This window comes from Leptodactylus fuscus, chromosome 1 (genome assembly GCF_031893055.1).
Source record: "Leptodactylus fuscus isolate aLepFus1 chromosome 1, aLepFus1.hap2, whole genome shotgun sequence".
In the NCBI taxonomy this organism is placed as follows: domain Eukaryota; kingdom Metazoa; phylum Chordata; class Amphibia; order Anura; family Leptodactylidae; genus Leptodactylus; species Leptodactylus fuscus.
The window spans coordinates 173658922-173684644 of NC_134265.1; the positions used below are offsets into that span (position 1 = coordinate 173658922).

The window sequence follows — 25723 nt, forward strand, 5'->3', positions numbered from 1 at the left end:
TTTTTTTTTTTTTCATTTTATTCAACAAAATAAAATTTAATAGCATAAATGTTAATAAAAGTTCATAACTTTACAAAACAGTAAATTCTTCCATGAATACTAACTCTTCCCAAAATAGGGACTTTCATTTTTTCTATTCCACGGTTTTTAATGTTAAAGAGGACCTTTCACTGATTCTGACATAGTTGAAATTTTTTCCTCTAGGCTCCACTGTACCTGAGCAACAACTGCAGTTGGTTTTGGTGCCTGATGTGCTATTTATGTGCAGGATTCAGAGCTACAATCAGAGGCAGCCAGTGTCAGAGCTAAGGCTGAGTTCACACTACCATTGTTAATGTCCCCTGCTGTCTTCAGTGATGGCGACCACTAGCGGAAAAAAGAATGCTAGCGGTCTTCATAGACCACCATTGTGAGGGGGTGGATTATGACGTGGATTCCGTGCCATAATCCGCCCCCTCTGTGCCTGTGTGAACGGGCCCTTACTCTCCAAAATCCTTACCAGAAAACTGTGTGCACTGACCCCAAAGCATTCCTGTAATGTCAGATGAGTCTCTCTCTCTCTCTCTCTCTCTCTCCCATGAATCATCTGAACCCTGCAGTCAGAGATGCGTACAGCATTACTTTTCATATTAAAAACAAAGAGGAAAAATAAAAAAAAGTAGCCTAATGTCTACTTGAGGATCTCCCAGTTATCTATAGTGTAATATCTTGTTGCTGCCGTTGCAGTTGTTGTCACTGTATTTTATGCCTTATTAAAAACTAATAAACTTGAAAAAAAAAAAAAGCAGCCTGATAAAAACAAAGGCGTACTTTAGTCTGATAAGCTACAATACAAAGCTTCATATAACCACCTGATTTATTAATTTAAGCAAAGTTTGTTGAAACAACAGCACCTATTTACAGTGTACCTAAACTTTTTTTTTCCTTTTACCAGAATTTCTGGCATTAATAAATTTTGCAATATGCTTTATTAGCTGATATTGGCTCCTTTCCGTGAAACCCTGTGTTAAAAACCACTTTCTGTCCCTAAGTAATATTTCCTGTCTTCTCTCTTCTCATTCCGATATGGGGATATACAGACTCTTGCATTATGCAGTGAGGCTGCAGATTGGGGGGGGGGGGATGTCTATTGAAACGGTTACATCTTGGTCATTATAAAACTTAAAGTGATATCCTTAGCTTTCATATGACACCAAGATCAGAATTCTGTTATTGTGATATCGCCAATTGAAAAACAGGTGGGATTGGAAATGGATGCAGCTGTATATAAATATGCCATTCCCAACTGTGTTTTTAATTGGTAATATCACCGGAAGTAAAACAGGGAAAACTGCAATCTTGAGAATGAGAAATAAAGTGATTCCCCAATCCCCCCCCCTCCCCACACACACACACACTTCGCTACATTACAGAGAAGGGACTGAAACACAGGCTTCCACAGAAAGGAGGTTGAGGCACTTCCTAAGAGACTGCCCGTCAGTCCTGCACTTACTACATACCGTACATACTCGAGTATAAGCCGAATTTTTCAGCACAGTTCTTGTATATTATACAAAATACTAAATATTATTATTATTATTTTTTTTATTATTTTAGGTGGATGGGTGGTGGTGGGGGGGGTGTCTATGACCAGCCGCAATATCAATATATAGAATCTCCTGTAAAATAGTGGACAAAAAAAAAAAAAAAAGCAGCTTTAAAAAAAAAAAAAAAAGAAAAAAAAAAGTTCTAAATCCCCCCCTCCCGGCTGCAGTGCGATGCATTATGTAAGCAACCAAAGGTCTAAATTTACAGCCAGTTCACACTAGCGCTTGGTCTCCGTTCAGTGATTCCGTTCCCCATTCCGCATTTATGCCATATAGCAACTGTTTTTTTTTTGTTTGTTTTTTTGTGACAAACGTTTTGTATCGCAAAAATAAACCATCATAAAAAAAATAGATAAATTATAAATTGTGACCTTTGGAATGTGGGTAGTGGAAGCATAAAAGTGAATATAATCTTGGTCCAGTTAAACACTACAACTTGAACTATAAACAAAAAAAAAAACACACAAAAAAGCAGAAAGAAACCTGCAGTTAAGAAGTTAAATTTAACCAGCAGATGACACAGTGGATATGGTTTTGACAGTTATGCTGTAAGACATGCTGTACTTGATGATAAGCCAAAAACAGCTCTAGTTTGACAGAGGAAATCTTGCGATGAAACACAAAGCGAAAGCTTCCTTTGTAAACATTACAGCATGCAGAAAGGAACATGTGTTTGTTCCACAGGAAACTCGGCTTAGTTTTTACATTTTTAGTGATCAGGAGAATGCACACAATGGAACCTGTAATTTCAGATTGGTTTTGAAAATGAAAGGTTCTGGTGAAATAAGAAACTTTGTAATATATTATTTCCAGTGGCACAGCTAGCTGGGGGGGGGGGGGGGCAACGGAAGGCGACACTGCGGGACCCACCCCAGGGCCACCGCCATTTCAACTATATCAGCATCTACAACGACATCAATACAGTTGTTACGCATTGTAGAGTAGGAAGCTCTTATGGCTCTTCATGCCGGTGGCCTACAGGGTGCCTTGACCACAGCTAGGATGAGTGTCCCAGAGCTGGCGGCCATGATAACGTCATCGAATTGCGACTCATATGTTGGGATGTGGATGTCATGTGGCTATAGTGCCTTGAAAGTTGCATGCCTGAAGAGGTTTGCAACTTACAAGGAAGAGGCGCAGCTCCAATGACATCACACAATCAGAGTTGAGACAAGTATAAATTTTTTTTTTTTTTTTTTTTTTTTTTTTAACTTTGACAGGGGGACGGAAACAGTTAGTGGGGGTGCTTCCGGTCCCTATATACTATATAGTGCATGGACCCAGAAACAGATTAAAAATATTATTAATGTTTGGGGAGGTGGGCAGGATTAATTTAATGTAGTTCTCAGGAGCATTATTAATTAGAAAACATTATTACGGTAGGTGCACGGACACTTAACTTAAGGGGGAATACAAGAGTATCTAATTTAAATATGCACATGGGTTAGTAATTTCCTGGGAATTTTTGTATTGTATATTTGAGAATGAGTATTTTATGTGGGTTGAGTGCATGGATAAAAGTCTGCTTTACAAACTATCCAGTGACAATCACAGCTGTAAGTAGTGGTCATGGTGGTCCACAAGGGAGAGACGAGAAATATGAACGATTAGTCACCAGAAATTCACTACATTTTTCCTATACTCTACTAATTTAAACAGCCTGCAGAGCCCTGTGTAGAGTCGGTGTCAGACACAAGGACCAACACCTCCTCAGAGAAGAGTACGTGCTTAGCACTCCAACGGCAGTTTTATAGTCACTTTCCAGCAGGTTTTAAAGGGTTTGTTTAAGACTAGAAACATGGCTACTTTCTTCTTCTCAGGAAGTGATCTCATATCTGTTGGTCACCTGGCAAAGCTAAAACGAATGGGCCCAAGGTGCAACATGGCCATGTGACCAATGGATGTAATGTCACAGCCTGAGAAGAAACAAGCAGACATGTTTTCGAAATCCTACACAACCCATTTAAGCAATACAGAGCAGAATAGGTATCTAAATACATATAAAGCTCTGGTTTATAAAAAAAAAAAAAAAAAAAACCCACACTAACTTAGGCTGAGGCCCTATGTTGCGGAAATGCAACTTTTTTTGTTGCAGATTTTGCTGCGGTTTTTTGAGCCATAGGCAGGAGTGGACTGAGCAGAAGGGAGAAGTACAAGAGCTTCCTATATATTTCACATTCCTTTTGTAGCCATTCTTTGCGTTGGCTCAAAAAAACACAGCATAATCTGCAACAAAAAAGCTGCATGTCCGCCATGTGGGGCCTCAGTCTTACTGTAATTGGAGCAGGATGCCCGTTTCTGCGTGTTTATGCTTTGCAGCTGCTCTTCCTCCTACATAGGCTTCTATGAACTGAAGCCTGTCGTCCATGAAGAGATGTTTGAGCAGTGAACTGAGAAGTTTAACAGGCAGTAGAGCCATTTCATAACATTTTCTTCAAAGTTTCTTATATGTGCCTGAACTATTCATTTACAAAAAAAAAAATTATGTAAAGTGGCAGTTACTCTAACAATATTCATGTTTTACATAATATTAGTTTCTTTGAGCTAAAAAGTTTTAGGCTGCTATCTTTATTTCATTCATTTTCAGACCCCCTGGTATGTTGTTTGTAACCTACTCCTTAATTCAGACTTTTATTTTAACACATCAAGGCAGATGTATCGTATTACAGAGGTATCATACGTCAGTTTTAACAAAAGCCCCTACTGGCACAACAGCATTAATCACTCGCTCGTCCCAGCAACAGTCTGAAAATCTACACCAATTGTAATGAATTTGTAAAGCCAAGGTATTTCTACTCCAGTCTGTCCTTCTCTGCTCGCATTTACACAGTGTGGAGAGGAAAGAGGGTTGTGGCACATTTGGGGCAAAAAAGGGCTTTGCGCTAAATGTGCATCACAATATATTTGTGCTACGCCAGGAAGGGACTAATAAATATCACTCAGTGCTTCCCAGATACACATGCTGTAAATGGGGTTGAGGATCCAGAATGCTCAGCAGCTCTCATGTATCAGTACAGCTTGATTCCTGGACTAATTTCTCCTTTTACAGCTCATGAGAGATTTCCTTTCCTGCATTGAAAAGTTGGTGGTTTCCCCTCTCTTTCTCACAGCCTATTTGATATGCCCGCTCCCCTAGCACACTGCAGTCTATATAATTGTTTAGTACTAGAAATGAGCGAGTAGTATTCGATCGAGTAGATATTCATTCGAATACTATGGTATTCTAAATATTCGTACTCGATCGAGCTGTTACGAACGAGCTGACTTTTTCTCATAGGAATGAATAGACCAGCGTTGATTGGCCACTGTACAGCATTCGGCCAATCAATGCTAGCTCTGCCAAAGGCTCGTCTGTGAGGAGGCGGAGTCTAAAAATTGGACCACAATGGAGACTGCTGTGGGCCGATCTTAGACTCCGCCTCCTCACCGACGCGTGAGGAGGCTGGTCTATTCATTCCTATGAGAAAAAGTAAGCTAGCTCGTAACAGCAAGCTGCTAGCTCTCCTGACTAGCCACAACGAGCCTGCAGCAAATCAACGGTGGTTCTGCAGCAGGCTCGTCCTTGCTAGGCTGGAGAGCTGGCAGTTTGCTGTTACGAGGGAGCTGACTTTTTATCAGCGCAACTGCAAGCGCTGTGCAGTTAAAGTGCACGGACCCCATAGACTATAATGGGGTCCGTGCGCTTTAACTGCACAGCGCTCCTCCTGCTATTCGTGGACTTGGTGACTCTCCTTTAGTGGAATAGTGGTTTCCCCTGAAACAAGCATTTTTCCCCATAGACTATAATGGGATTCGATATTCAATAGAGTAGTCGAATATTGAGGTTCTACTTGAAACGTATATCGAATATTTCACTGTTCGCTCGTCTCTATTTAGTACCTATCTACACTTTGTTATGCTACCCTCTCTGAAGACGGAGATGCTTTCCTATCTCTGAACTGTAAAACCTCCATACCCTCCCTGCTGGGATCTATATGGCCATGTTCAGAAATTGTGTAGTTGCTGAGGATTCCATTCTCCATCTAATTATAATACATACATGAAATTGCCATCCACATGTGGTTAAAAGTTCCATGAGAAACAGGCATGCTGTAGATTGTTAAGTCCATAGCATGATCATGAAGTTGTGAAACACTGCAGTTACCACCTCTTCAATATAGAGTGGTGAAACCAGTGCAGGCAAAGTCAGTCCTGTGTGGCCTTTAAATGAAGGGTATTTAAAAACTTTCGTTTTGCATTTCAGAAGCAAACGAGCAATTCCACTGTTGTGAACCTAGGGTGGAACAGACTGATGGGGCCATAGCCTTACAGAACATCAGAAATAGAGGCAATCTTGCAAACAGGACTAATAAGACAAAATATTCCTTCAATTTCTTACATAATACTGACAAATGAACTGTGAGTTTATGAACTTTTGTGCTGAAATATGCAGAAGCTATAACTTCCAATTTTGCTAAGTAAATGTAGGTCATGGTTGGTGTAAAGACTTGGCAATGCTTATAAAAGAATTTGGCCAGATTTCCTCCTGGTATACAGCATTGAAAACAGTATAAACTAAACTTTTCCTTTGACTTGGAAGAGTATACTGTGAAAAGCCAATGACAAATCTTACCATGTTACATCTTCCAGAAGGAATGTAATGCTGAAGCGCAGTGGAAGTCTTATCAGGCAGCTCCCAGAACATAAATACGTTGGTGTTATTACATGAAGAAAGCAACTCCCTGCATAGTCCTTAACTTAATCAAATAGGGATATCTTATGTCTTGTAAAGAAATATGTATTTTATTGAGAATCAGACTTGTTTCAAGGAGTCGTAGGGTGGGGTGAATTGCCAAACCATGCCTGACAATTTAGTTGCTAGGTATACAATGTCTAACAAGGTTCAGGGAATATGACCGTAGCAGCCATTCTTGTTGACATTACTCAGGCTTTCAGCTCAGGGCAGTGCTTTCAATTACTAAAGGACTGGTAAAAATAGGCTTCCAATATTGAAAAGTGAACTAAAAATGTACATTTCCTGTCTGACTTATCACCGAGACGGTTATCCCTTTCACGTCATGTCTACCACTCCCCCTTTTCCACATCCCATCATTTCTTTCAATTTTAGAAAAATAATGACAAAAAAGTACGCCTTTGCCTGCATTCATCTATGGTCTGTCATAGAGCGTCAGAATCTTGTGCGTACCTCCAATTATAAAAACGTTTCCTAAATGAATAGTACAGGTAAATATAAGTAACTTTGTAATATATCTTATTAAAGAAATAGGTTTCCTTTTCTATTCTGAGGCCAAGTTATTAGGTGACAGGGGTAGGAGGAGTCTGAAGAAAAAACACTCAAATAGCTGCAGCTGCTCAGCTCTGCTACGCTTTGAATGAGAAAGCTCTTTGACACTGCTGTATGCGAGAGGCTGAATACAGAGAGGAATCTAAGTCAACAAGCATGTCACAGTCAGGAACCTAAAGGGTCCCAAAGGGGGGAACCCCTAGATACTTAAAACATACCTTTTATTGATATACCATTTAAAATAGTCTGCCAACTTGGCTAAAATAATAAACACAGTAGCCTCTTTGAAGGCGGTCAGATCAAATAGAGGGATTGAAACTGCGATCTCTCCCTATCATCAGTATCATCCTGATGAAGAGACCTCTATAGAGTCTCGAAAGCTCGATATGTCATCAAAAAACTTTTTAAGTTAGCCATTAAAAAAGGTATCAACTACTGAGGACTTCTCTCAAAAAATTTCTTTCATTACATCTGTATAGGGAGAGGCCCGTCAGTGATAGTCTGCTAGGCAGGGAAATACTTCTCCCAAAGCCTGGAGAATGACCCTGTCCAGGACTCATTATTAAAGAGATTCTATAAAAAAAACAAACAAACACGTTTTAAACTAAAAGCACATAGGAATAGGCTTTATAAAGGCTATTCATCTTTTAGTTTTCAAGGTCCTGCCGCCGTTTTTGAACTTTCCTTCATTGTGCTCAGAAAGCACAGGGAACATTCCACCACAAAATGGCCAATGGACATGTGCAGTCGGCTGTTTTGTCGGCCACTTTACGGTGCTCTCCTTTAAGAAGAGGAGGAAAATGGCTGACTGAGCAGAAGAAAGGCGGTGCTGGAATGGATGAGAACTCTGTGCTCAGAACACGGGGGAATGACCCCTGTGCTTCATGAGCACAATTAAGAAAAGTTCAAAAACAGTGGCATGGATCTTCAAGATAAAGGTAAGAGATGAATAGCCTTTATGATGTGGTTTTAGTTTTAAACATATTTTTCAATGATAGAACCCCTTTAAGTTTCCCTAATGGTGTATTCACTTTAGCCACTTCCGCGAAGCAACAAAAAAACAGCCTGAAAAAAGCTAAATTTTTTTTCTAAACAATTTTTTTTAATTCAGCGCATTTTAAAGGCATTCCACTGATTTGAATGGGCTTTTGATTTTTTTGAGTATTCTTTTCTGCCTACAGATGTGGAAGGACTGCTTCTTTTTAAGCTGTTTTGCGGGCAAAAGCACCTTGAAAAGATCTCCAAAGGAAACCGTGAGAACCCACCTTATAATGTGGCAACGCTTAACAGTCAGACTAATTGCACACAACCTGAAAGGGATGGCCGATGCAGGGGAGGCTCACGGATGTTATTCTGCTTATGCCATTAATTCAATGAATAGGGGCCGCAGAAGCACAGTCTCAAACCGGACAGGAAAAGGACCGGTCCTGAGTTTTGCAACCCAGACTGGCAGCCAGCAAACTGACCCATGTAATACACGGTTATGTATGTGAGCTGACAAAAAACTTGAACAGCACACTGACCTAGCCCATAGTTCTGTGCAATGGGCGGCATAGATTTCAATGGCGCATCATTGCAGTACCCACATTCCCCATTACAGTTTGTACAGCAAGTAAGCAGTGCTGCTCCCAGCATCAAAACAATACTGTGAACCGCGTTATCTTGATACCAGTGACCTGGGGTAGTCCCGGGTATCGAACCCCCAAAGATATAATATTGATGGCTTATCCTAAAGATAAGCCATCAATATTAGAAAACAGATAACCCCTTTTTTAATATTGTGTGGAAAGGAGGGGGGGGGCATACTGAGAAGCATATAATACTGTGTGGGGAGGGGCATACTGAAAAGCATATAATACAGTGTGGGGGGAGCGTACTGAGGAGCATATAATACAGTGTGGGGGGGTGTACTGAGGAGCATATAATACTGTGTGTGTGGGGAGGTTGGGGCATACTGAGGAGCATATAATATTGTGGGGGGGCGTACTGAGGAGCATATAAAACTGTGTGTGTGGGAGGGGCCTACTGAGGAGCATATAATACAGTGTGTGGGGGCATACTGTGGAGCATATAATACTGTGGAAGGGGGGCCTGCTGTGGAGCGTATAATACTATGGGGGGGAGCTACTTTTTTTTTTAAAGGGATTCTACCATTAAACTACTTTTTTTTCTAATTACCACGTCGGAATAGCCTTAAGAAAGGTTATTCGTCTCCTACCTTTAGACGTGGTCTCCGCCGCGCCGTTCCGTAGAAATACCGGTTTTAACCGGTATGCAAATGAGCTCTCCGCAGCAATGAGGGCGGGCCCCAGGGCTGAAAGGCCGATGGGCGCATCCCCATTGCTGCCCGAGAGCTCTTTCCTGCGCCGCCTCCTTCTTCTGCAGCAACTCCACCTCTTCTGGCTTCTCTTGCTCTTGTAGTTCTATACAGGAGCATAGAGCGGCCACCCCAAAATGGCCGCCGGCTCCTGTATTGAACTGCAAGAGAGGCTACCCCAAAATGGCCGCCGGCCATTTTTGGGTAGCCGCTCTTGCAGTTCAATACAGGAGCCGGCTGGTGGCCATTTTTGGGTAGCCGCTTTTGCAGTTCAATACAGGATCCGGCCGGCGGCCATTTTGGGGTGGCCTCTCTATGCTCCTAGAACTACAAGAGCAAGAGAAGCCAGAAGAGGCAGAGTTGCTGCAGAAGAAGGAGGCGGCGCAGGAAAGAGCTCTGGGCAGCAATGGGGATGCGCTCATCGGTGTTTCAGCGCTAGGGCCCGCCCTCATTTCTGCGGAGAGCTCATTTGCACACCGGTTAAAACAGGTATTTCTACGGAACGGCGCGGCGGAGACCACGTCTAAAGGTAGGAGATGAATAGCCTTTCTTAAGGCTATTCCGACGTGTTCATTAAAAAAGAGGTAGTTTAATGGTAGAATCCCTTTAAACTATATACTGAGAGACAGTGAACTGGCCCCCTGCTTAAAACGTTTAAGGACCACTGCTCTAGGACACTCTAGAACAGGGGTCTCAAACTCAACTCAGCATGTGGGCCGCAGAGCAAGATCCCAGCCAGTCGGCGGGCCGCACCGCGGCAAATTTAGCTCCACCCACTTTTATGTTGACTCCGCCCATTCATTTTTCATGTGCCCCCACACTGTATAATCCTCCTACAGTCACCCGTAAACTATATGTCCCCCCTCCATCTTTCCCCCAGTTACATATACACCCTTCATCTGCCCCCAGATTCATGTCCCCCCATCTCTGCCCCCAGATTCATGTCCCTCCATCTCTGCCCCCAGATTCATGTCCCTCCATCTCTGCCCCCAGATTCATGTCCCTCCATCTCTGCCCCCAGATTCATGTCCCTCCATCTCTGCCCCCAGATTCATGTCCCTCCATCTATGCCCCCAGATTCATGTCCCCCCATCTCTGCCCCCAGATTCATGTCCCCCCATCTCTGCCCCCAGATTCATGTCCCCCCATCTCTGCCCCCAGATTCATGTCCCCCCATCTCTGCCCCCAGATTCATGTCCCCACATCTCTGCCCCCAGATTCATGTCCCCACATCTCTGCCCCCAGATTCATGTCCCCACATCTCTGCCCCCAGATTCATGTTCCCACATCTCTGCCCCCAGATTCATGTCCCCACATCTCTGCCCCCAGATTCATGTCCCCCCATCTCTGCCACCAGATTCATGTCCCCCCATCTCTGCCCCCAGATTCATGTCCCCCCAACTCTGCCACCAGATTCATGTCCCCCCATCTCTGCCACCAGATTCATGTCCCCCCATCTCTGCCACCAGATTCATGTCCCCCCATCTCTGCCACCAGATTCATGTCCCCCCATCTCTGCCCCAGATTCATGTCCCCCCTCCATCTCTGCCCCCAGAATCATGTCCCCCATCTCTGCCCTCAGATTCATGTCCCCCATCTCTGCCCTCAGATTCATGATCCCCCCATCTCTGCCCCCAGAATCATGTCCCCCATCTCTGCCCTAAGATTCATGTCCCCCCATCTCTGCCCCCAGATTCATGTCCCCCATCTTGCTGACACACAGCCTGAACCTCCTATCATGCTCACACACAGCCTGCATCCCCTCCTATCATACTCACACACTGCTTGCATCCACGTCCCACCCCTTGCTTACACTTGCTATCTCCTCCCTCCATCTTACCTTCCAGTCTCCACTCACTGCAGCCTTCTCTTCCTGTGTAACTCGGCACTGTACTGAGTAGCTCCGCCCACACCAGAGTCCGATCACATGGTCCCGACGTCATCACAGGTCCTTCACTCCACTAGGATCTTCCGTGCTGCAAAGGCAGCGCGGCTTCTCAGCGGCTAAAGCCATCGGAAATATGTATTTTCCGATGGCTTTAGGCGACCCCTGTGCTTTGGTCGTTCGACCCCCGCCGGGGTTGCGACCCACAGGTTGAGAACCGCTGACGTAGGACCTGTCCTAAACTGTATTATGCGTCGTAGGATGCTTCTGCGGGCCGCACAAAACTGTTTGCCGGGCCGCATCCGGCCCGCGAGTTTGAGACCCCTGCTCTAGAACATAGAATTGATCAATCAGTTGTATAAAATTATAGCTGCCAGTTTTAGTGACAACTAGTCTCTTAGAAAATAGGCTTACATACAAGGCAGACCTCGAAACCACTCTTAGGCCTCTTGCTGCAGTTCCAAAATCCCATCTGTGTATGTGTCTTGTTGCTAAACAAGTAAGTACCGTGGCAGGAACTAAAACTCCTTGACATATATACCCATCATGGAGTTAATATTACACAATTTGATGCAATGAATCAAATATAAGGGCCCCTTCACACGGCGTAAGCGCGCCGCTCATTTAGACACGTATACACGTGTCCGAGCGCAGCGCTTCAAAACAGAGCCCATTGATTTCAATGCGAAGCGCGTGTATATGCCAATATACGCGCTTACGCCGTATGAAGGGGCCCTAAATGAGCGGCGCGCTTACGTCGTGTGAAGGGGGCCTAAGAAATTGAAGACCTTACAACACAAATAAAAGAAAATAACTCACCCAATATCTATCAGTGGTGCCTTCCCTTTCTCTCGCTTGTAACATATGAACAGCTCTGGACTCTTCAGACTGCCATGATTGAGATTAGCCTGAAGACCACTTGGCGTGAGTTCAATGCACGTGTATCCCTCAGGTACTGCCTCACCAGCTGTCCGGTTGATGATCGCAATATCTGTGATTGGAGCTTTGGGACGACCTGCTTTGGTCTCTAAGCGAGCCACATCATGGTCCAGGAGTTTAGAGGTTTCTGTCAGTCCTGCCACTACAAAGTAATCTGCAACACGGGGACCTTTATCCTCCATCATGTCTACAGATGGCTGCCTACAATACAAGTGCAAACAATTAACAAAAAAAGAAGAAAAGACGCTGTATAACCCTACAACACAATACAGAATATCAGTGCCAGGCCTGTACAGTTATAAAGCATGTTTATGCATTAAGTGAGATGACAGCATATGTAACAATCAGAAATATATTATCAAAAAATTGCCATAATATACAGATAAATATCCATGCAAATACACATTTAATCATACAGAACCCTACACAAACATGTCCAAATGTAACAGAACATAAATATCACTTACTGGAGTGACTTGGGACCCCTTTCCTATATATTAGTGGATATAAGTGAAGTAATAAAAAGCAGCTTTCCCACCGGAAGACTAAGCCACGCATGCCTCACTACATAAGTTACCGTAGTTAATTTGCAAAAATAAGAAAAGCTTTATTTCTGCAAACTTTCATATAACTAAAGCACAGGTCAGCACAGATCAACTGTTTGAAAAGACCCCAGCTTTCAGGTTTTCAAAGAAAACCTGTGAGGGACTGAGCTGCAAAGAGGCAACATGACCAATAAATGTGACATTGTATGGCCTGTGAAGCAAGCGCGTGCAGCTGCAACATCAAAAAGCTGATCCACAGGGTCCTGGGAGTTAGACCCTTCTCAGATCTTCAAATGAAGACCTATCCTAAATTCTAGTCAATCCCTTACCCACTTTGTAGTACAAAACAGTGGTGTGGACACACCACGATGTCAACTCAAAACCCGTACAGTTTTGGAAATCACAGCATGTCAATTATACCTTCGGAAAAAACGGTGGTTTCTCCATAGGTATAACTGTAACAGAAAATCCGCAGAGGGAAACTCTGCAAACTCTCTGTCTGTAGTGCTGAGGGAAGACCCGCAATGCATTGATGCCACTGTTTTTCCCTCAGCACTTTTTTGTTTTAGGACTACCCGTGGGGCCTTACCTTCAGGCTAATGTCCCATGTTGCGGAAATGCAGCTTTTTTTTCTTTTTTTTTCTGCAGATTTTGCTGCGTTTTTTTTTTTTTGTTTTTTTTTGTTTTTGAACCAAAGCAAAGAATGGCTACAAAAGGAAAGGGAAATATCTAGGAAGTTCTTATACTTCTCCTTCCTGCTCAATCCAATCCTGGCTTTGGCTCAAAAAACCACAACAAAAAAACACTGCATTTCCATATCGTGAAGCGCCAGCCTTAATAGGCTTCCCCCCCCCCCAATTAATACACAGTGTGGTTAAACAAACCACAAGTCACCTTTACACCAATTACAGCAGTGGCAAAATTACTCAAAGCAGTATACACAAAGTGGATTTACAAATAATATGAACATAGTAACATAGACTATATCTCTGAATCAATAATATCTACATTTTCATGTTATGTTGCTATGGATATATTTAGCTCGGACACTTTTTTTTTGCAGTATGGAAAATGGAACGGCATTTATGAGGGATTTTGTTGACTTTATTTTATCCCATATCGCTACTAACAGTAGAGGTTGAGATAAGGATTTAACCTCATGCTTTTTTTTGACTCCCAGTCTTCCAAACCCCATAAACTTTTTTATATTTTCGTTCAAAGAGTCATATGAGGGCTTAATGTTTGAGGGACAAATTGTTATTCATAATGATACCATTTATTGTTATGTATAATGTACTGGAAAGCTAAAGAAAAATTCAGTTGGGTGGAATTGGAGAAAAGGTGAATTTATTCTACTTTCTTTCGGGCTTTGTTTTTACGTTCATTGTGCAGCCAAAACAACATGTCACCTGTATTCTATGTTTCACTACAACTCCAGGGATACCAAATATATATAGTTTTATTTACCCCTTAAAGGGATTCTATCATTAAAAAATAGTTTTTGAACTAAAAGCACATTTTTAAAACTAAAAGCATCTCTTACCTTTTAAGGAGGCATTCACACGGAGTAAAGTGGTGCTGATTTTGCCACAATAACACAAGTAAATAATCAGCGCTGAAAAACAAGACTCCCATTGAGTTCAATGGGTTCCGTCTTCCGCGCGGAACACATTGAAATCAATGGGTAAAAAAGCCTCCCATTGATTTCAATGTGTACCGCACGGAAACAGAACCCATTGAAGTCAATGGGAGTCTGTTTTTCAGCGCCGATTCTACACTGGAGTTATCATGGCAGAATTAGCGCCACAAAACGCCGTGTGAATGCATGCAGAAGGTCCACCGCCACCACAAAATGGCCGACAGCCATGCACAGTCGGTTGTTCCATCGGCCATTTTGTGGTCTTGTGTAAGAACACCCCCTGTGCTTTCTGAGTACAATTACCATAATGAAGAAAAGACAAAATTAAAAAATGATGGCACGGACCTTCAAAATTCTTTTCTGGTGCCATAACACATTTAATGTTTTAGTGTCCTTTTAATAAATTTCACCTTTTGTGAACTGCCACAAAGAGTGGTTTTTATTCATGAGATATAAACAATAAAATGTATAACTTCCGAATAGAATACTCCAGCATCCAAATTCCTCTTGATTAAAACTTAACCTTTATTGTGAAAGTTTTTCATGAACATGGAATGTTCAAATAAAATTGTATATCTCAACAAATATCCATAATGGCAGAGTTGAATGAGCAAAACGTCCGACTGACGCGTTTCGGGGCACCTATATTCGCCCCTTCCTCATAAGCTGTAAATATGGGGTGTCCCCTGATATCCGCTTATATATTCCCTTCCTGCCGCAGCCAGTTGTGTTCTAATAATTTGGTGATTTTTGCGGACTTTTGTCTTCACATTATTAGATGCTATATTTTCTTTATTTTTCTGGTGACGCGGCCATATAAGGACTTGTTTTTTGCGGGATGAGATGCATTTCGTAATGACACCGTTTTTGGGTGTCTACATCTTATTGAATACATTTTATTAACCCTTTTTTGCTGGATTTAAAAAAAAAAAATCAATCCTGGCATTGAGTTTTACTTTTTTAGTTTTGCGCCATGCAGCGTACAGTATAAGTAACATGTGTCCTTTATTCTGCGGGTCGGTACGGTTACGGCGATACCTCATTTATGTTATTTTTTTATGTGTTACTAGTTCTGCAGAGGAAAAACACATTTGGGGACATAAATCAATGTTTTTTGCATAGCATCTTCTGAGAGGCGTAACATTTTTATTTTTCGGTTGACAGTGTTGGTTGAGGGCTTATTTTTTGCGGGACAACCTGCGCTTTTTATTGGTACTGTTATCGGATGCATATGACTTTTTGATCACTTTTTATAGTATATTTTGTAAGGTGAGACGGCGAAAAATCATTACTTCCGGCAAGTTTTTTCCGGGTTTTTTTTCCGGCGTTCGCCGTGTACATTAAATATTATTTCAGTTTTATTGTATAGATTGTTACGGACGCGACAATACCAAATATGCATTGTTTTTATTACTTTTTAGTTCTTTTTTTATATAATTCATTTTCTATAGAGAAAAAGGGATTTTTGGGCTTTATAACTTTATTAATTTTTTTCATACACTTCATTTTATTTTTTTTTTACTTTTTCATGTGTCCATTTAGGACACTTCAATCAGCAATACTGTGCTGATATAGAATGCCATGTGAGACACAGCCTGCAGGTGTCCCACATGGCATTTCGTAGCAGGATGTCAGGCTGTGTAGACGCACAGCCTGACATCAGAAGGTCCTGGCAGGATCACCAGGTATGTGGGGGCTCCGGGCAGTCTGGGGTCACTGGCCAGACCCCAGACTACCTTTTACTGCTATCGGCACCCTCCGATCTCGCCGCGGGGGGTGCCGATCTGATTCAATTGCTGGCGGATGCCTTTCGATCGCGCCGTGATGTTTCACGGCGCGATCGAAAGGGTTAAAACGTCCAGTCGGACTCAGTTCCGACTGGACGTTATTGAGGAAGGGGTTAGGTGTTAGTAACACCTAACCCCCGTCCTCCCCGCACCCCTCCCCCCGCCAAGAAGGTACCTAAAGACAGGACGTATTTTGACAATAGTCCGGTCTTTAGGTACCTGGACCGCAGGCCGTAAATTTACGTACGGCGGTCCTTAACCGGTTAATATCCAGCACCTCTCAGATACTTTTTAGTCGTCTCTTTCCCCCATCTCTTCACTCTCCTGACCCTTTCGTCTCACACCTTCTCCAATCTCTGTCACCTGCTGTCACAACTAAGCTTACAAAAATATTTAACCTCTCTTTCTTCTGGAATTTTTCCATCCACTTTCAAACATTCTATCATAACCCCGCTACTGAAGAAATCCTCCATTGACCAGTCCTGTGCTGCTAACTATTGACCAGTCTCTAACCTCCCCTTCATCTCCAAGCTCTTGGAACGCTTGGTCTATTCTCATTTCATCCGCTATCTTTCTGCTCACTCTCTACTTGACCCCTTACAATCTGACTTCTACACCTCAAAAAAACATCTCCAGAATACGCCCTTTCCTCACCAGAGATACACTAAAGACACTTATTGTCTCTCTGATTCACTCTCGCCTTGACTACTGTAACTCCTTACTAATCGGTCTTCCCCTCACTAAACTCTCCCCTCTACAATCTATTCTGAATGCAGGGCCAGGTTCATCTATCAGTCTAGAGTCTAGACTCTAAACGCTACAGCGATGCCTCCGGTTTGTGCCAGTCACTACATTGGCTGCCTATTCATTATAGAATAAAATATAAAGTTATCGCCCTCATCCACAAGGCTCTCCACAATGCCGCACCTCCCTACATTTCCTCCCTCATCTCTGTCTACCGCCCAACCCGTGTTCTCCGTTCACTGAATAACCTAAGACTTACGTCCTCTTATCAGAACCTCCTACTCCCATATCCAAGACATCTCCCGAGTTGCACCACTTCAATGGAATGTTTTACCCCGGACAATCACATTAACACCCAATTTCTACACGCAAACTAAAGACACATCTTTTCAGACAGGCCTATTAACATTTCTTAATGTAAACCCTTCTGTTGTTAGAATCCCTAAAATGAACACTTCTCTGTTCACTCTCCCACATTACATGCCTTTTCAGACTGTAATTTTATATGTCCAGGTGCCATCTGCACATTAAAGGACACGACTGGGGACTGCTTATTCAGCTTTTGTACGTGTAACAAAAGTATTACAAAAACATTTGGACCTCTGTATAAGCGATTCTACCTCCTATACCGCCCTTGCTACCTCGTGTCTCTGCAGGGCCCTCAGTCCCATTGCGTGAATTGACTATTTCTTTGTAATGTGTCTTTTTTTTCTGTAATTGAACCCTGCCATTTACAAAGTGCTGTGGAATATGTTGGCGCTATACAAATAAAATATATTATTACTATTATAGAATTTTCAATCCGGTCCGAACAAAACTGCAAATGAAACAACCAAAGCGAAAAAATAACCAACATAACCAAAATCAATTAATACAGCCCAACTCCTGCTCTGACTCATTTATTAATGGCTGATAGACATTTTCAGACAGAAGCATTAAAACTCCTCTAATTCATTAGCAAAGTAGTGATTGAATTCCTATGAAATTAACGGTGTAATAAGTTATACACGATATGTGATTAATTATACAATAGTGATAATTGTATAACAATTTAATAAATGAATCTCGCTGCACTGCTGTTTTGCAATGATTTCTAAACCTGTGTGCAGTACATGACCGGAACAGGCTTATCTTTAGGACACAAGAAAATGAAGGTTTCTATTTACCGATTGCAAACAAAGATTTTTGATACAGGAGGTGTATTGGAAATTTGTATAATGTTTCCATTTTACAAAGAATAACATTAGTTGAAAATGTGATGTCTGTAAGGTCAGGCCCACAGACAGATTGGTGCGGTCTTTTCTTAGTATAAAGTAAGGCGGTGTGATCAATCGAAAAATAACCGATAATAAACATAAACCAGGATCACCAATGGAAGTTTGTTCATGTTGGTTATTTTTGGTTTGCTTATTACAATATTTGCGAGGTTCCACCTGCACTGACATTAGGGACCTCGATTAAGCCTCAGTGATCTCAGACGTCAGTCAGACAACCAGAAGACATCAGGGAGTCGCTGATCACCTCCCCTGAGCCTCCACTAATTATACTCTGGGGTCTGCAGAGACCGCAAACTATAATAGAAATTCCAGTTTGGGCATGCTCGGTCCACACAAAACTGCTGGCCAAATCGTGTGAGGTTCGCCCAACAAATACTCATACTATAAAAGGGACATGGCTTAAAAGGGCCATGATCTAATTCGTCATTAATCATAATCGAAGTAAAATGCCCGATTAATCACTATTTTGATTAAGGTCATAATGGCCCATCCCATACAGTTTTAAAAAGAAATAAAATAAATAACTTATATAATGCCGGATTTGCACTTGCAGATGTTTTTCTTTTGTGTCTTTTCAAACACAGAAAAGGACACACCAGAGAACAGTTAACTCCTTTGTTGTTTCAGAAGTACTCTTGGTTTTGACTTCGTTTTGCATATTTGAATCCGCCCTAAAGGTGTGTTCCAGTGAGAATGAAAATATCCATGTAAAAAATCTGCAGCGTATTACAGTGGCAGCAAAGTAGATTCAACATTTTCAGAAAAGGTCATCCACAAGCTACAATGTAAAGAGTGAAATCTGCAGTATATCCACAACATTAACTCAATATAATCTGCAACAAAAAACCCATGCCATTGTATTTTTCTGCTGCAGATTTCCAGCACACATGCCACAGATTTTCTTTGCAGCATTTTAATTCTGACATATCCAAAAGGAAAAAATATGAATGGAGTAGAATTAGAAGATAAACACTTAAAGAGGACCTTTCATGGATTTGTGCACATGCAGTGTTATATACCGCTGGAAAGCCGACAGTGTGCTGAATTCAGCGCATTGTCAGCTTTCCCGATCTGTACCCCGAATGAAGCGCTATCGGTGCCGGTACTGTAGCTCTTCACAGTCAGAAGGGCGTTTATGACAGTCTGTCAGGTACGTCCTTCACAGCAGTGCCTATAGCGCTATACAGTGTGAGTGGGGAGGAAGGCCCCCTCCCCTCCTATAATACTCGTCTATGGACGAGCACTGTGAGCGCTATAGGCGTTGCTGTGGAGAAGGACGTTCTTGACATACTGTCGCAAACGCCCTTCTGACTGTGAAGAGCTACAGTACCGGGACCGATAGCTCTTCACCCGGGGCACAGATCGGGAAAGCCGACAGTGCGCTGAATTCAGCACACTGTCGGCCAGCAGTATATAACACCGCATGTGCCCAAATCCATGAAAGGTCCTCTTTAATTTGCACCATTTTCTTGTGTGTTTTGTTTTTAATGTGTTCACTGTGTGGTAAAAATGACATATTCCTTATATTTTATGGTCTGGCACGATTACAGTGACACCAAATTTATTTGGTTTGCCATGTCTTAATACAAAAATACATATTCTGTTCGCCATCTATTTTGCATCTAACACCCCACTCCTCTGTGTATATATATATGCCTAACTTCAGAAATTGTGTTATACCATCCTGATGAAGGGACCTCTATAGTCTCGAAAGCTCAATATGTCATCAAAAAACTTTTTAAGTTAGCCATTAAAAAAAGGTATCAACTACTGAGGACTTCTCTCAAAAAATTTCTTTCATTTCATATCCACTGGCTAACACGGTACAAGGATATTTTTTCTTTTACAAAAATACATTTTACAAAAATCCAAAACGTATTTTAGTTGCTACAGTTTGACACTTATTTTATATTTCCATTTCCATGTACATAGGTATACAAGGTGTACTTTTTTGTGGCACAAGCTATAGTTTGTTTTTTTATATATTACATTGGAGAATGCACATTGTTTTAATCACTTCATGTACCGTAATTTATTCTGGGAGGCACATTCTGCAATTTTGATCTTTTTATTGCTACAATGTTTATCGTATGAGCTAAATAGTTTTTAACAATTAGATAGTCTGCGCACTTTTGTGCAAATTCCTAATTAGGTTTATTTTATTTTTTTATTTGAGATCTAAGGAAAGAGGGGCGATTTTAATTTTTTTGGAAGTTTTAAATATTTTTAAACCAGCAAGCATTAGTTCACTTGTATTGAAGTCTATGTGAGATTTGTAGTGGCAAAGCTTCAATAGTTATATTCCTATGACAGACCTGAGAGACTTCACAATGCTCCAGAGGATGATTGGTACAAGAAGTTTGAGGTAAAAGCCCGTGGTTAGAAAGACTGTGGACATCACTGGCCAGCTCTGCTTTTGAGCGGGTACCATTTTTAAAGTGTTGACATCCACCCTATGGGTGCGTTCAAACGTAGGAATCCGCAGCAGATTTCACCAATTGAAAACAATGGGAGGGAAAGACTGCAGAAGGATGCGAAAATAAAATCAGATCCCACGGCTCAGGAGTCCCTGCCAATGTAGACCCATTCACCCAGGCTTAACCAGCAGAGGAAAGCCACAACGCACTGCTTCAGCTTTCCATCACAGATATACCACGGTCAATTACAGTGGCAGAAAATGAAGAGGAATTTCTCTTCATTTTCTGCTGTGTGAACCAAGCCTAAGGGCTAGTTCACACGGGGCCAAAGGGGCGGATTTTGACAACGGAATCCACGTCATAATCCGCCGCTTTACAATAGTGGTCTATGGAGACCACTAGCATTCTTTTTTCCGCTATCGGCAACTGTCGATAGCGGAAAAAAATAAAGCAGCTGCCCTTTCTTCAGGAGGATGCTGCAGCTTCCACCTGGCAGCCACAACCTCCGGGGTCGGCCCATTCATTTGAGCCGACTCAGGGGTGGGGGAAGCCGCGACATCGAGGCAGGCGGGTTTTGACCATATTTTGACTTGGCTCCCAGAGTCAAAATATGGTCAAAATCCACCCCACCGCCCCCCGTGTGAATGAGCCCTAATCGTCCCAAAGATGTTAACAAGGGGTTAAAATAAAGTTGAGTAAATACCTTAAATAGCAGATGAATATTTTACTCAGATTATTACTTCAATAACTTACATAATACGACAACAACTATTAAATTGTCTCAATCTAAATAACATTCTTGCGATTTAACTTCTTCTCACCGTCTACTAGTCCCTCATGCTTTCTTCCCTTGGTATTTCTTAGTCAGGTGATCCAGCCTTCCAGGAAGCTCAGGTGATAAACAAGGATTTACAGTAACTGTACACGCATTGCAGTTAAAGTGAAAAGCTTCTAAGGGCTTATTCACATGTTCACATTCAGCAAATGTAATCATGGATAGCACACAATGCTGCTCTATTTTTGGATCATATGCTTTCTATGGTTCATCTATTTTTCCAAACATGAAAAGTTGAACCGTTTATAAAGTCAAGATTCACCAAAAGGTACCTGAAAATAGGTTTTCAAAAACCGGGATTCTCAGGACTTGGGCCTCAAAACTCAATCTTTTGTGATGTTAGGGCCTCTTTACAGAGCCTGTCATCATATGTCCTACAGACGGTATAGCCCCAGAATCTGCACTGATAACGCAAAACTGAAATGATCAGTGTAGTTTCTGTTGTAGAGTCCTTGCTTTGTGCCAAAGCTGACATTGACACAAACCTGCGCCTCTCAGTTTGAGAAGCACTGTTCTAAACTAAAAATCTTTAAATTCAGTTGTTTCAAAGGATATAAAACAGAGATTATAGGCACCCTTTAAACTGTCCACTAATACTAGATTTTTGTTGATGTTACATTAAAATAATGTCAGATCTATAGACCAAGCACTTCTCAATTCAATCTCTGTCTAGATCAGGATTAGACAACCTTCGACACTCCAGATGTTGTAAAACTACAACCCCCAGCATGCATACTTGCTCTCCTGTTCTTAGACCTCCCATGGAAGTGAATGGAGCATGTTGGGAGTTGTAGTTTCACAGCAGCTGAAGTGCTGAAGGTTGCTGATCCCTGGTTTAGATGCAGCAACTACCTTAACTACCTTACCTGACAGGACAGGTGTTGAGGCTTCCTGTTTTCAGCATTCAGTGGAATGCAAAAGTTTGGGCACCCACAGTCAAAATTACTGTTACTGTGAACAGTTAAGCAAGTTGAAGATGAAATGATCTCCAAGTGGCAAACAATTAAAGATAAAACAATTTCACATTTTCATATTATTTAGGTTTTTCATGAAAGAGTCATCAGAAGAAACCTCGCCTGCGTCCTCACCACAAAATTCAGAGTCAGAAGTTTACAAAAGAACATCTTAACAAGCTTGATGCATTTTGGAAACAAGTCGTGTGGACTAATGAGGTTAAAATAAAACTCATTGGCCACAATGATCAAAAGTACGTTTGGTAAGAAATGGGCATAGAATTTCATGAACAGAACATTTCTCCAATCATTAAGCAAGGGGGTGGGGGGGTGGATCAATCATGATTAGCTCTTGTGTTACAGTGAAAGGCATGGGGAACGTTTTATGGGTAGATTGATTCAATGAATTTCCAGCAAATTCTAAAAACAGACAAAACCATGTGTAAAAAATATAAAAGAAAAAAAGTTAAAGTTGAAAAGAGGATTCTACAAAGGGATAATGAGCCAAAAAAACACCTTAAAATCCACAATAAACTACCTAAAGAAAGCGAAAGCTGAAGATTTTATTATGGCCCTCCTAGTCTCCCGATTTGTACATCACTGAAAATTTGTAGATAGACTTAAAAAAAAAAAAAAAAAAAAAAAAAAAAAAATCAATGCATGCAAGATGGCCCAGAATGCTACTAACCATGTAACGGGCCTAAATTTTTGCTTTGGTCCCTCTTCCTTTTTTTTTTTTTTTTTTAATTTAATTTTGAAAATGCTTGTGCTGCTCAGCTTCAACCCAGCTAGTTGTCTGACATCTCTCTCCTCTGCCTCAGCACACAGTACTAACTGTACGGTGCACGTCTGATAATGACATACTGCCACCATCTGAAGCCAGTCTCCTTCACTTCTGGGTGCAGTGTGTCATCATCAGACAAGCACAACGCAGTCAGTACTGTGTGCTGAGGCAGAAGAAAGAGATGTTAGTCAACTAGCAGGAGCAGAACTGCTGAGCCCATGGATGGAAAGCAACAAACCCCTAAAGCCCCTTTCTGTCATTTGCAGTGGACCTGAATAAGAAATACACCATTGTAAACTATGCTGACAGCCCTATATCTCTAATTTTTTGCTGACAGACTTTGCGCGGGAACCTGCAATGGGGCTGTCAAGAAAACAAAAACATACTCACCTATCTCCTTTGCTCTGGCATCTCCCAATGCAGTCCTGTTCTCCTGTTCCACAGGTTTCTTGTCCCTGCCACACGGTGACGTCCTGTGTCCCTTTCCTTAGGCCAGCGGTCTCAGGACAGGGCACAGGAGGCCACAGGTAGCAACGTCCCGTGTCCTTTGCTGAGGCCGCTGATTGAACTGTGGCAAGGACTTCTGCCAAAAGAAAACAGGGTGCCAGAAGAAAACAAAAGAGCAGCAGGACCAGATCGCGCTGAGAGACACAAAAGCACCAGGGAAAGAGCACTATGGTTTTTTTTTGCTTTTTTTCACCTTCCCTGGCCTAATAAAAAATAAATATATTTTTTTTAAAGTAGTTTATCCCAAAAAGCCTTTTTAAACCTGCAGCATGTCAATTATTAATACATATTTTTCTGAAGCTGTTAACCTTTTCAATGCAAGAGGAATAGAACACAGATTTTTGTTTTCTGCTTGAAATTCTGCAGTGCGTTCTTGTCTGCCATGCCAATGGCTACAGCAGTTAGTGTGGCCACGGAGGCCGGTAACTGGTTACGGTGGATACATACCATTGACCTAACACCCAAAACAAATGGGAAAGTCCATACAAACAAAATCAACATAAAATGTAACATTCTGGAAACAAAAAGTCCAAACAAAACCCATGTAACAATATTGTAGGTGTGTAGAGTATCCAGCACAGCTGATGGGGCTGGCACCCCAGGCTGGAAAATGCACTGCAGTAAGCGTCAGTGTATCTTCATGTGACTGAGCTGTGTACATACTGTACATGGCTGACTCTGTAAACGTCATGTGCCAGCTCCAGCCTGGGTGTAAGCAGACACCCGTTACTGGGTGCAATGTCAGGTAACCTGATCCACACAAACACTACGCCTCGCATAGACACACTATATTATCTGCTCACAAAGAATAGAACACAACGTAAAGTCAAGTTTAACAATACAATAACAATATCTTACAGATTTAGTCAGGGTGTGTTTGACAACTTACACAACTTTAGCTAAGTTATTTTACATAGGACTGCAGGTAAATCTATGTAGAAAGGTATGAGAATGCAGAAAGAGCTGTAACACACAGTCGGCTCTGCTACATGTGTACAGTAACTACATCCATGACACCATGGTATACAGTACTGCCGCAGTGTGCACTTGTTGCACATATACATAAGGAGTGCAGGGAGTGTTACTGCTGTGAGGAAGCATAGACGTGCTAGAAATATATGGAGACAAACAGGTAATGGAAAGTTTACCCCTGCACTGACACCACAGCCCACTCCCTCACTTTCCCAAGTTCAAGCCCATTGCCCAACTTGTCTTCACTCACCTGGGCCGGAGAACAAGACACGAGTAGTAAAAGTCTCAATGTCCGCGGTTTACATTACAGTATCACACATCTACTTGTCCCTAACACCACGGCCGTCATCCGCAGCGCTGGCGCCATGATCTTCACTTCAGACCGGAGAATACTTCCGGGCTTAGCCCCGGTGACCGCCTCCCTATTGACGCCTAGCGGCCAGTCCTGTTACTGCAGGGGATAGTTCCCCTTCGACATTCTGACTTCTGGACGTCAGGTGACATTAAAATCACGTGACACAAGCTCCAGAGCGGGTTGCTGGCAGTGTGAATTGAGCTGGAAATGAAGGTGGTCAAAGAAGCGGCTGCGTTATTATAATGTGACGAGGCAACAGTAATGGGCTGTGTCGAATAGGGGGCGCCTGGGGGCTGATCTGTGGCGTTTTAAAGGGATTGTCCAGCCTTTACCTAAAAATTATTGTTACTACTGAGAACGGTATACACAATGTTATAGTAGCTGCACCAAGTCCTCGGCCTTCCCTGTACTCCCTGCTGCAGCAGTAGTGGCCAGTATTTGGAATAGCTTTTAGGAATGGTGGGTGTGGTTTGGGGGTGTGGCATGTAGTGGACGGGGTCAAAACAGCTGGACAAAATAGTGCTGCATGCTGCGCAGTCTTCTCCAATGAAATGCTGCTCCCCTTCATATTTTACACAGTGGTGCAAAACACACTATGGTGCCTTCTTAACATGAAGCTCCTGGGCCCAGACTCAGACTGGCCCACAGGGGAATGCTTTGGCGGGCCCTTGAAGCAGGTTGGGCCCCAGCTCACCCTAGCATGGTACAGTACACTCATTGTACTTTATAAAAATACTCATCATATAGCATGTTAGCCAGGATATGTGTCAGTATAATATACAGACTAGATTATTTAACCACTTACTGCCTGCATTTTTTCAATTTCGTTTTTGACTCTCCCCCTTCTAAACTCCATAACCTTGTTATTTTTCCATTCACAGAGCCACATAAGGGCTT

General features: G+C 42.2%; 1 protein-coding gene across 2 annotated transcripts in view; it reads right to left on the minus strand.

Moving 5' to 3' along the window:
* DENND4C (DENN domain containing 4C) overlaps positions 1 to 24865 on the minus strand; it is a 111182-nt gene extending 86317 nt beyond the window's left edge. For both annotated transcript variants that reach the window (XM_075279881.1, XM_075279873.1), the window contains exons 1-2: positions 24722 to 24865; positions 11892 to 12212 (exon numbers count right to left, since the gene is read on the minus strand). In XM_075279881.1, coding sequence (XP_075135982.1) covers positions 11892 to 12196 — 305 coding nt within the window. In that variant the 5' untranslated portion in view covers positions 12197 to 12212; positions 24722 to 24865. The remainder of the gene's footprint in view (positions 1 to 11891; positions 12213 to 24721) is intronic.
* Between the last annotated feature and the right edge of the window lie 858 nt (positions 24866 to 25723).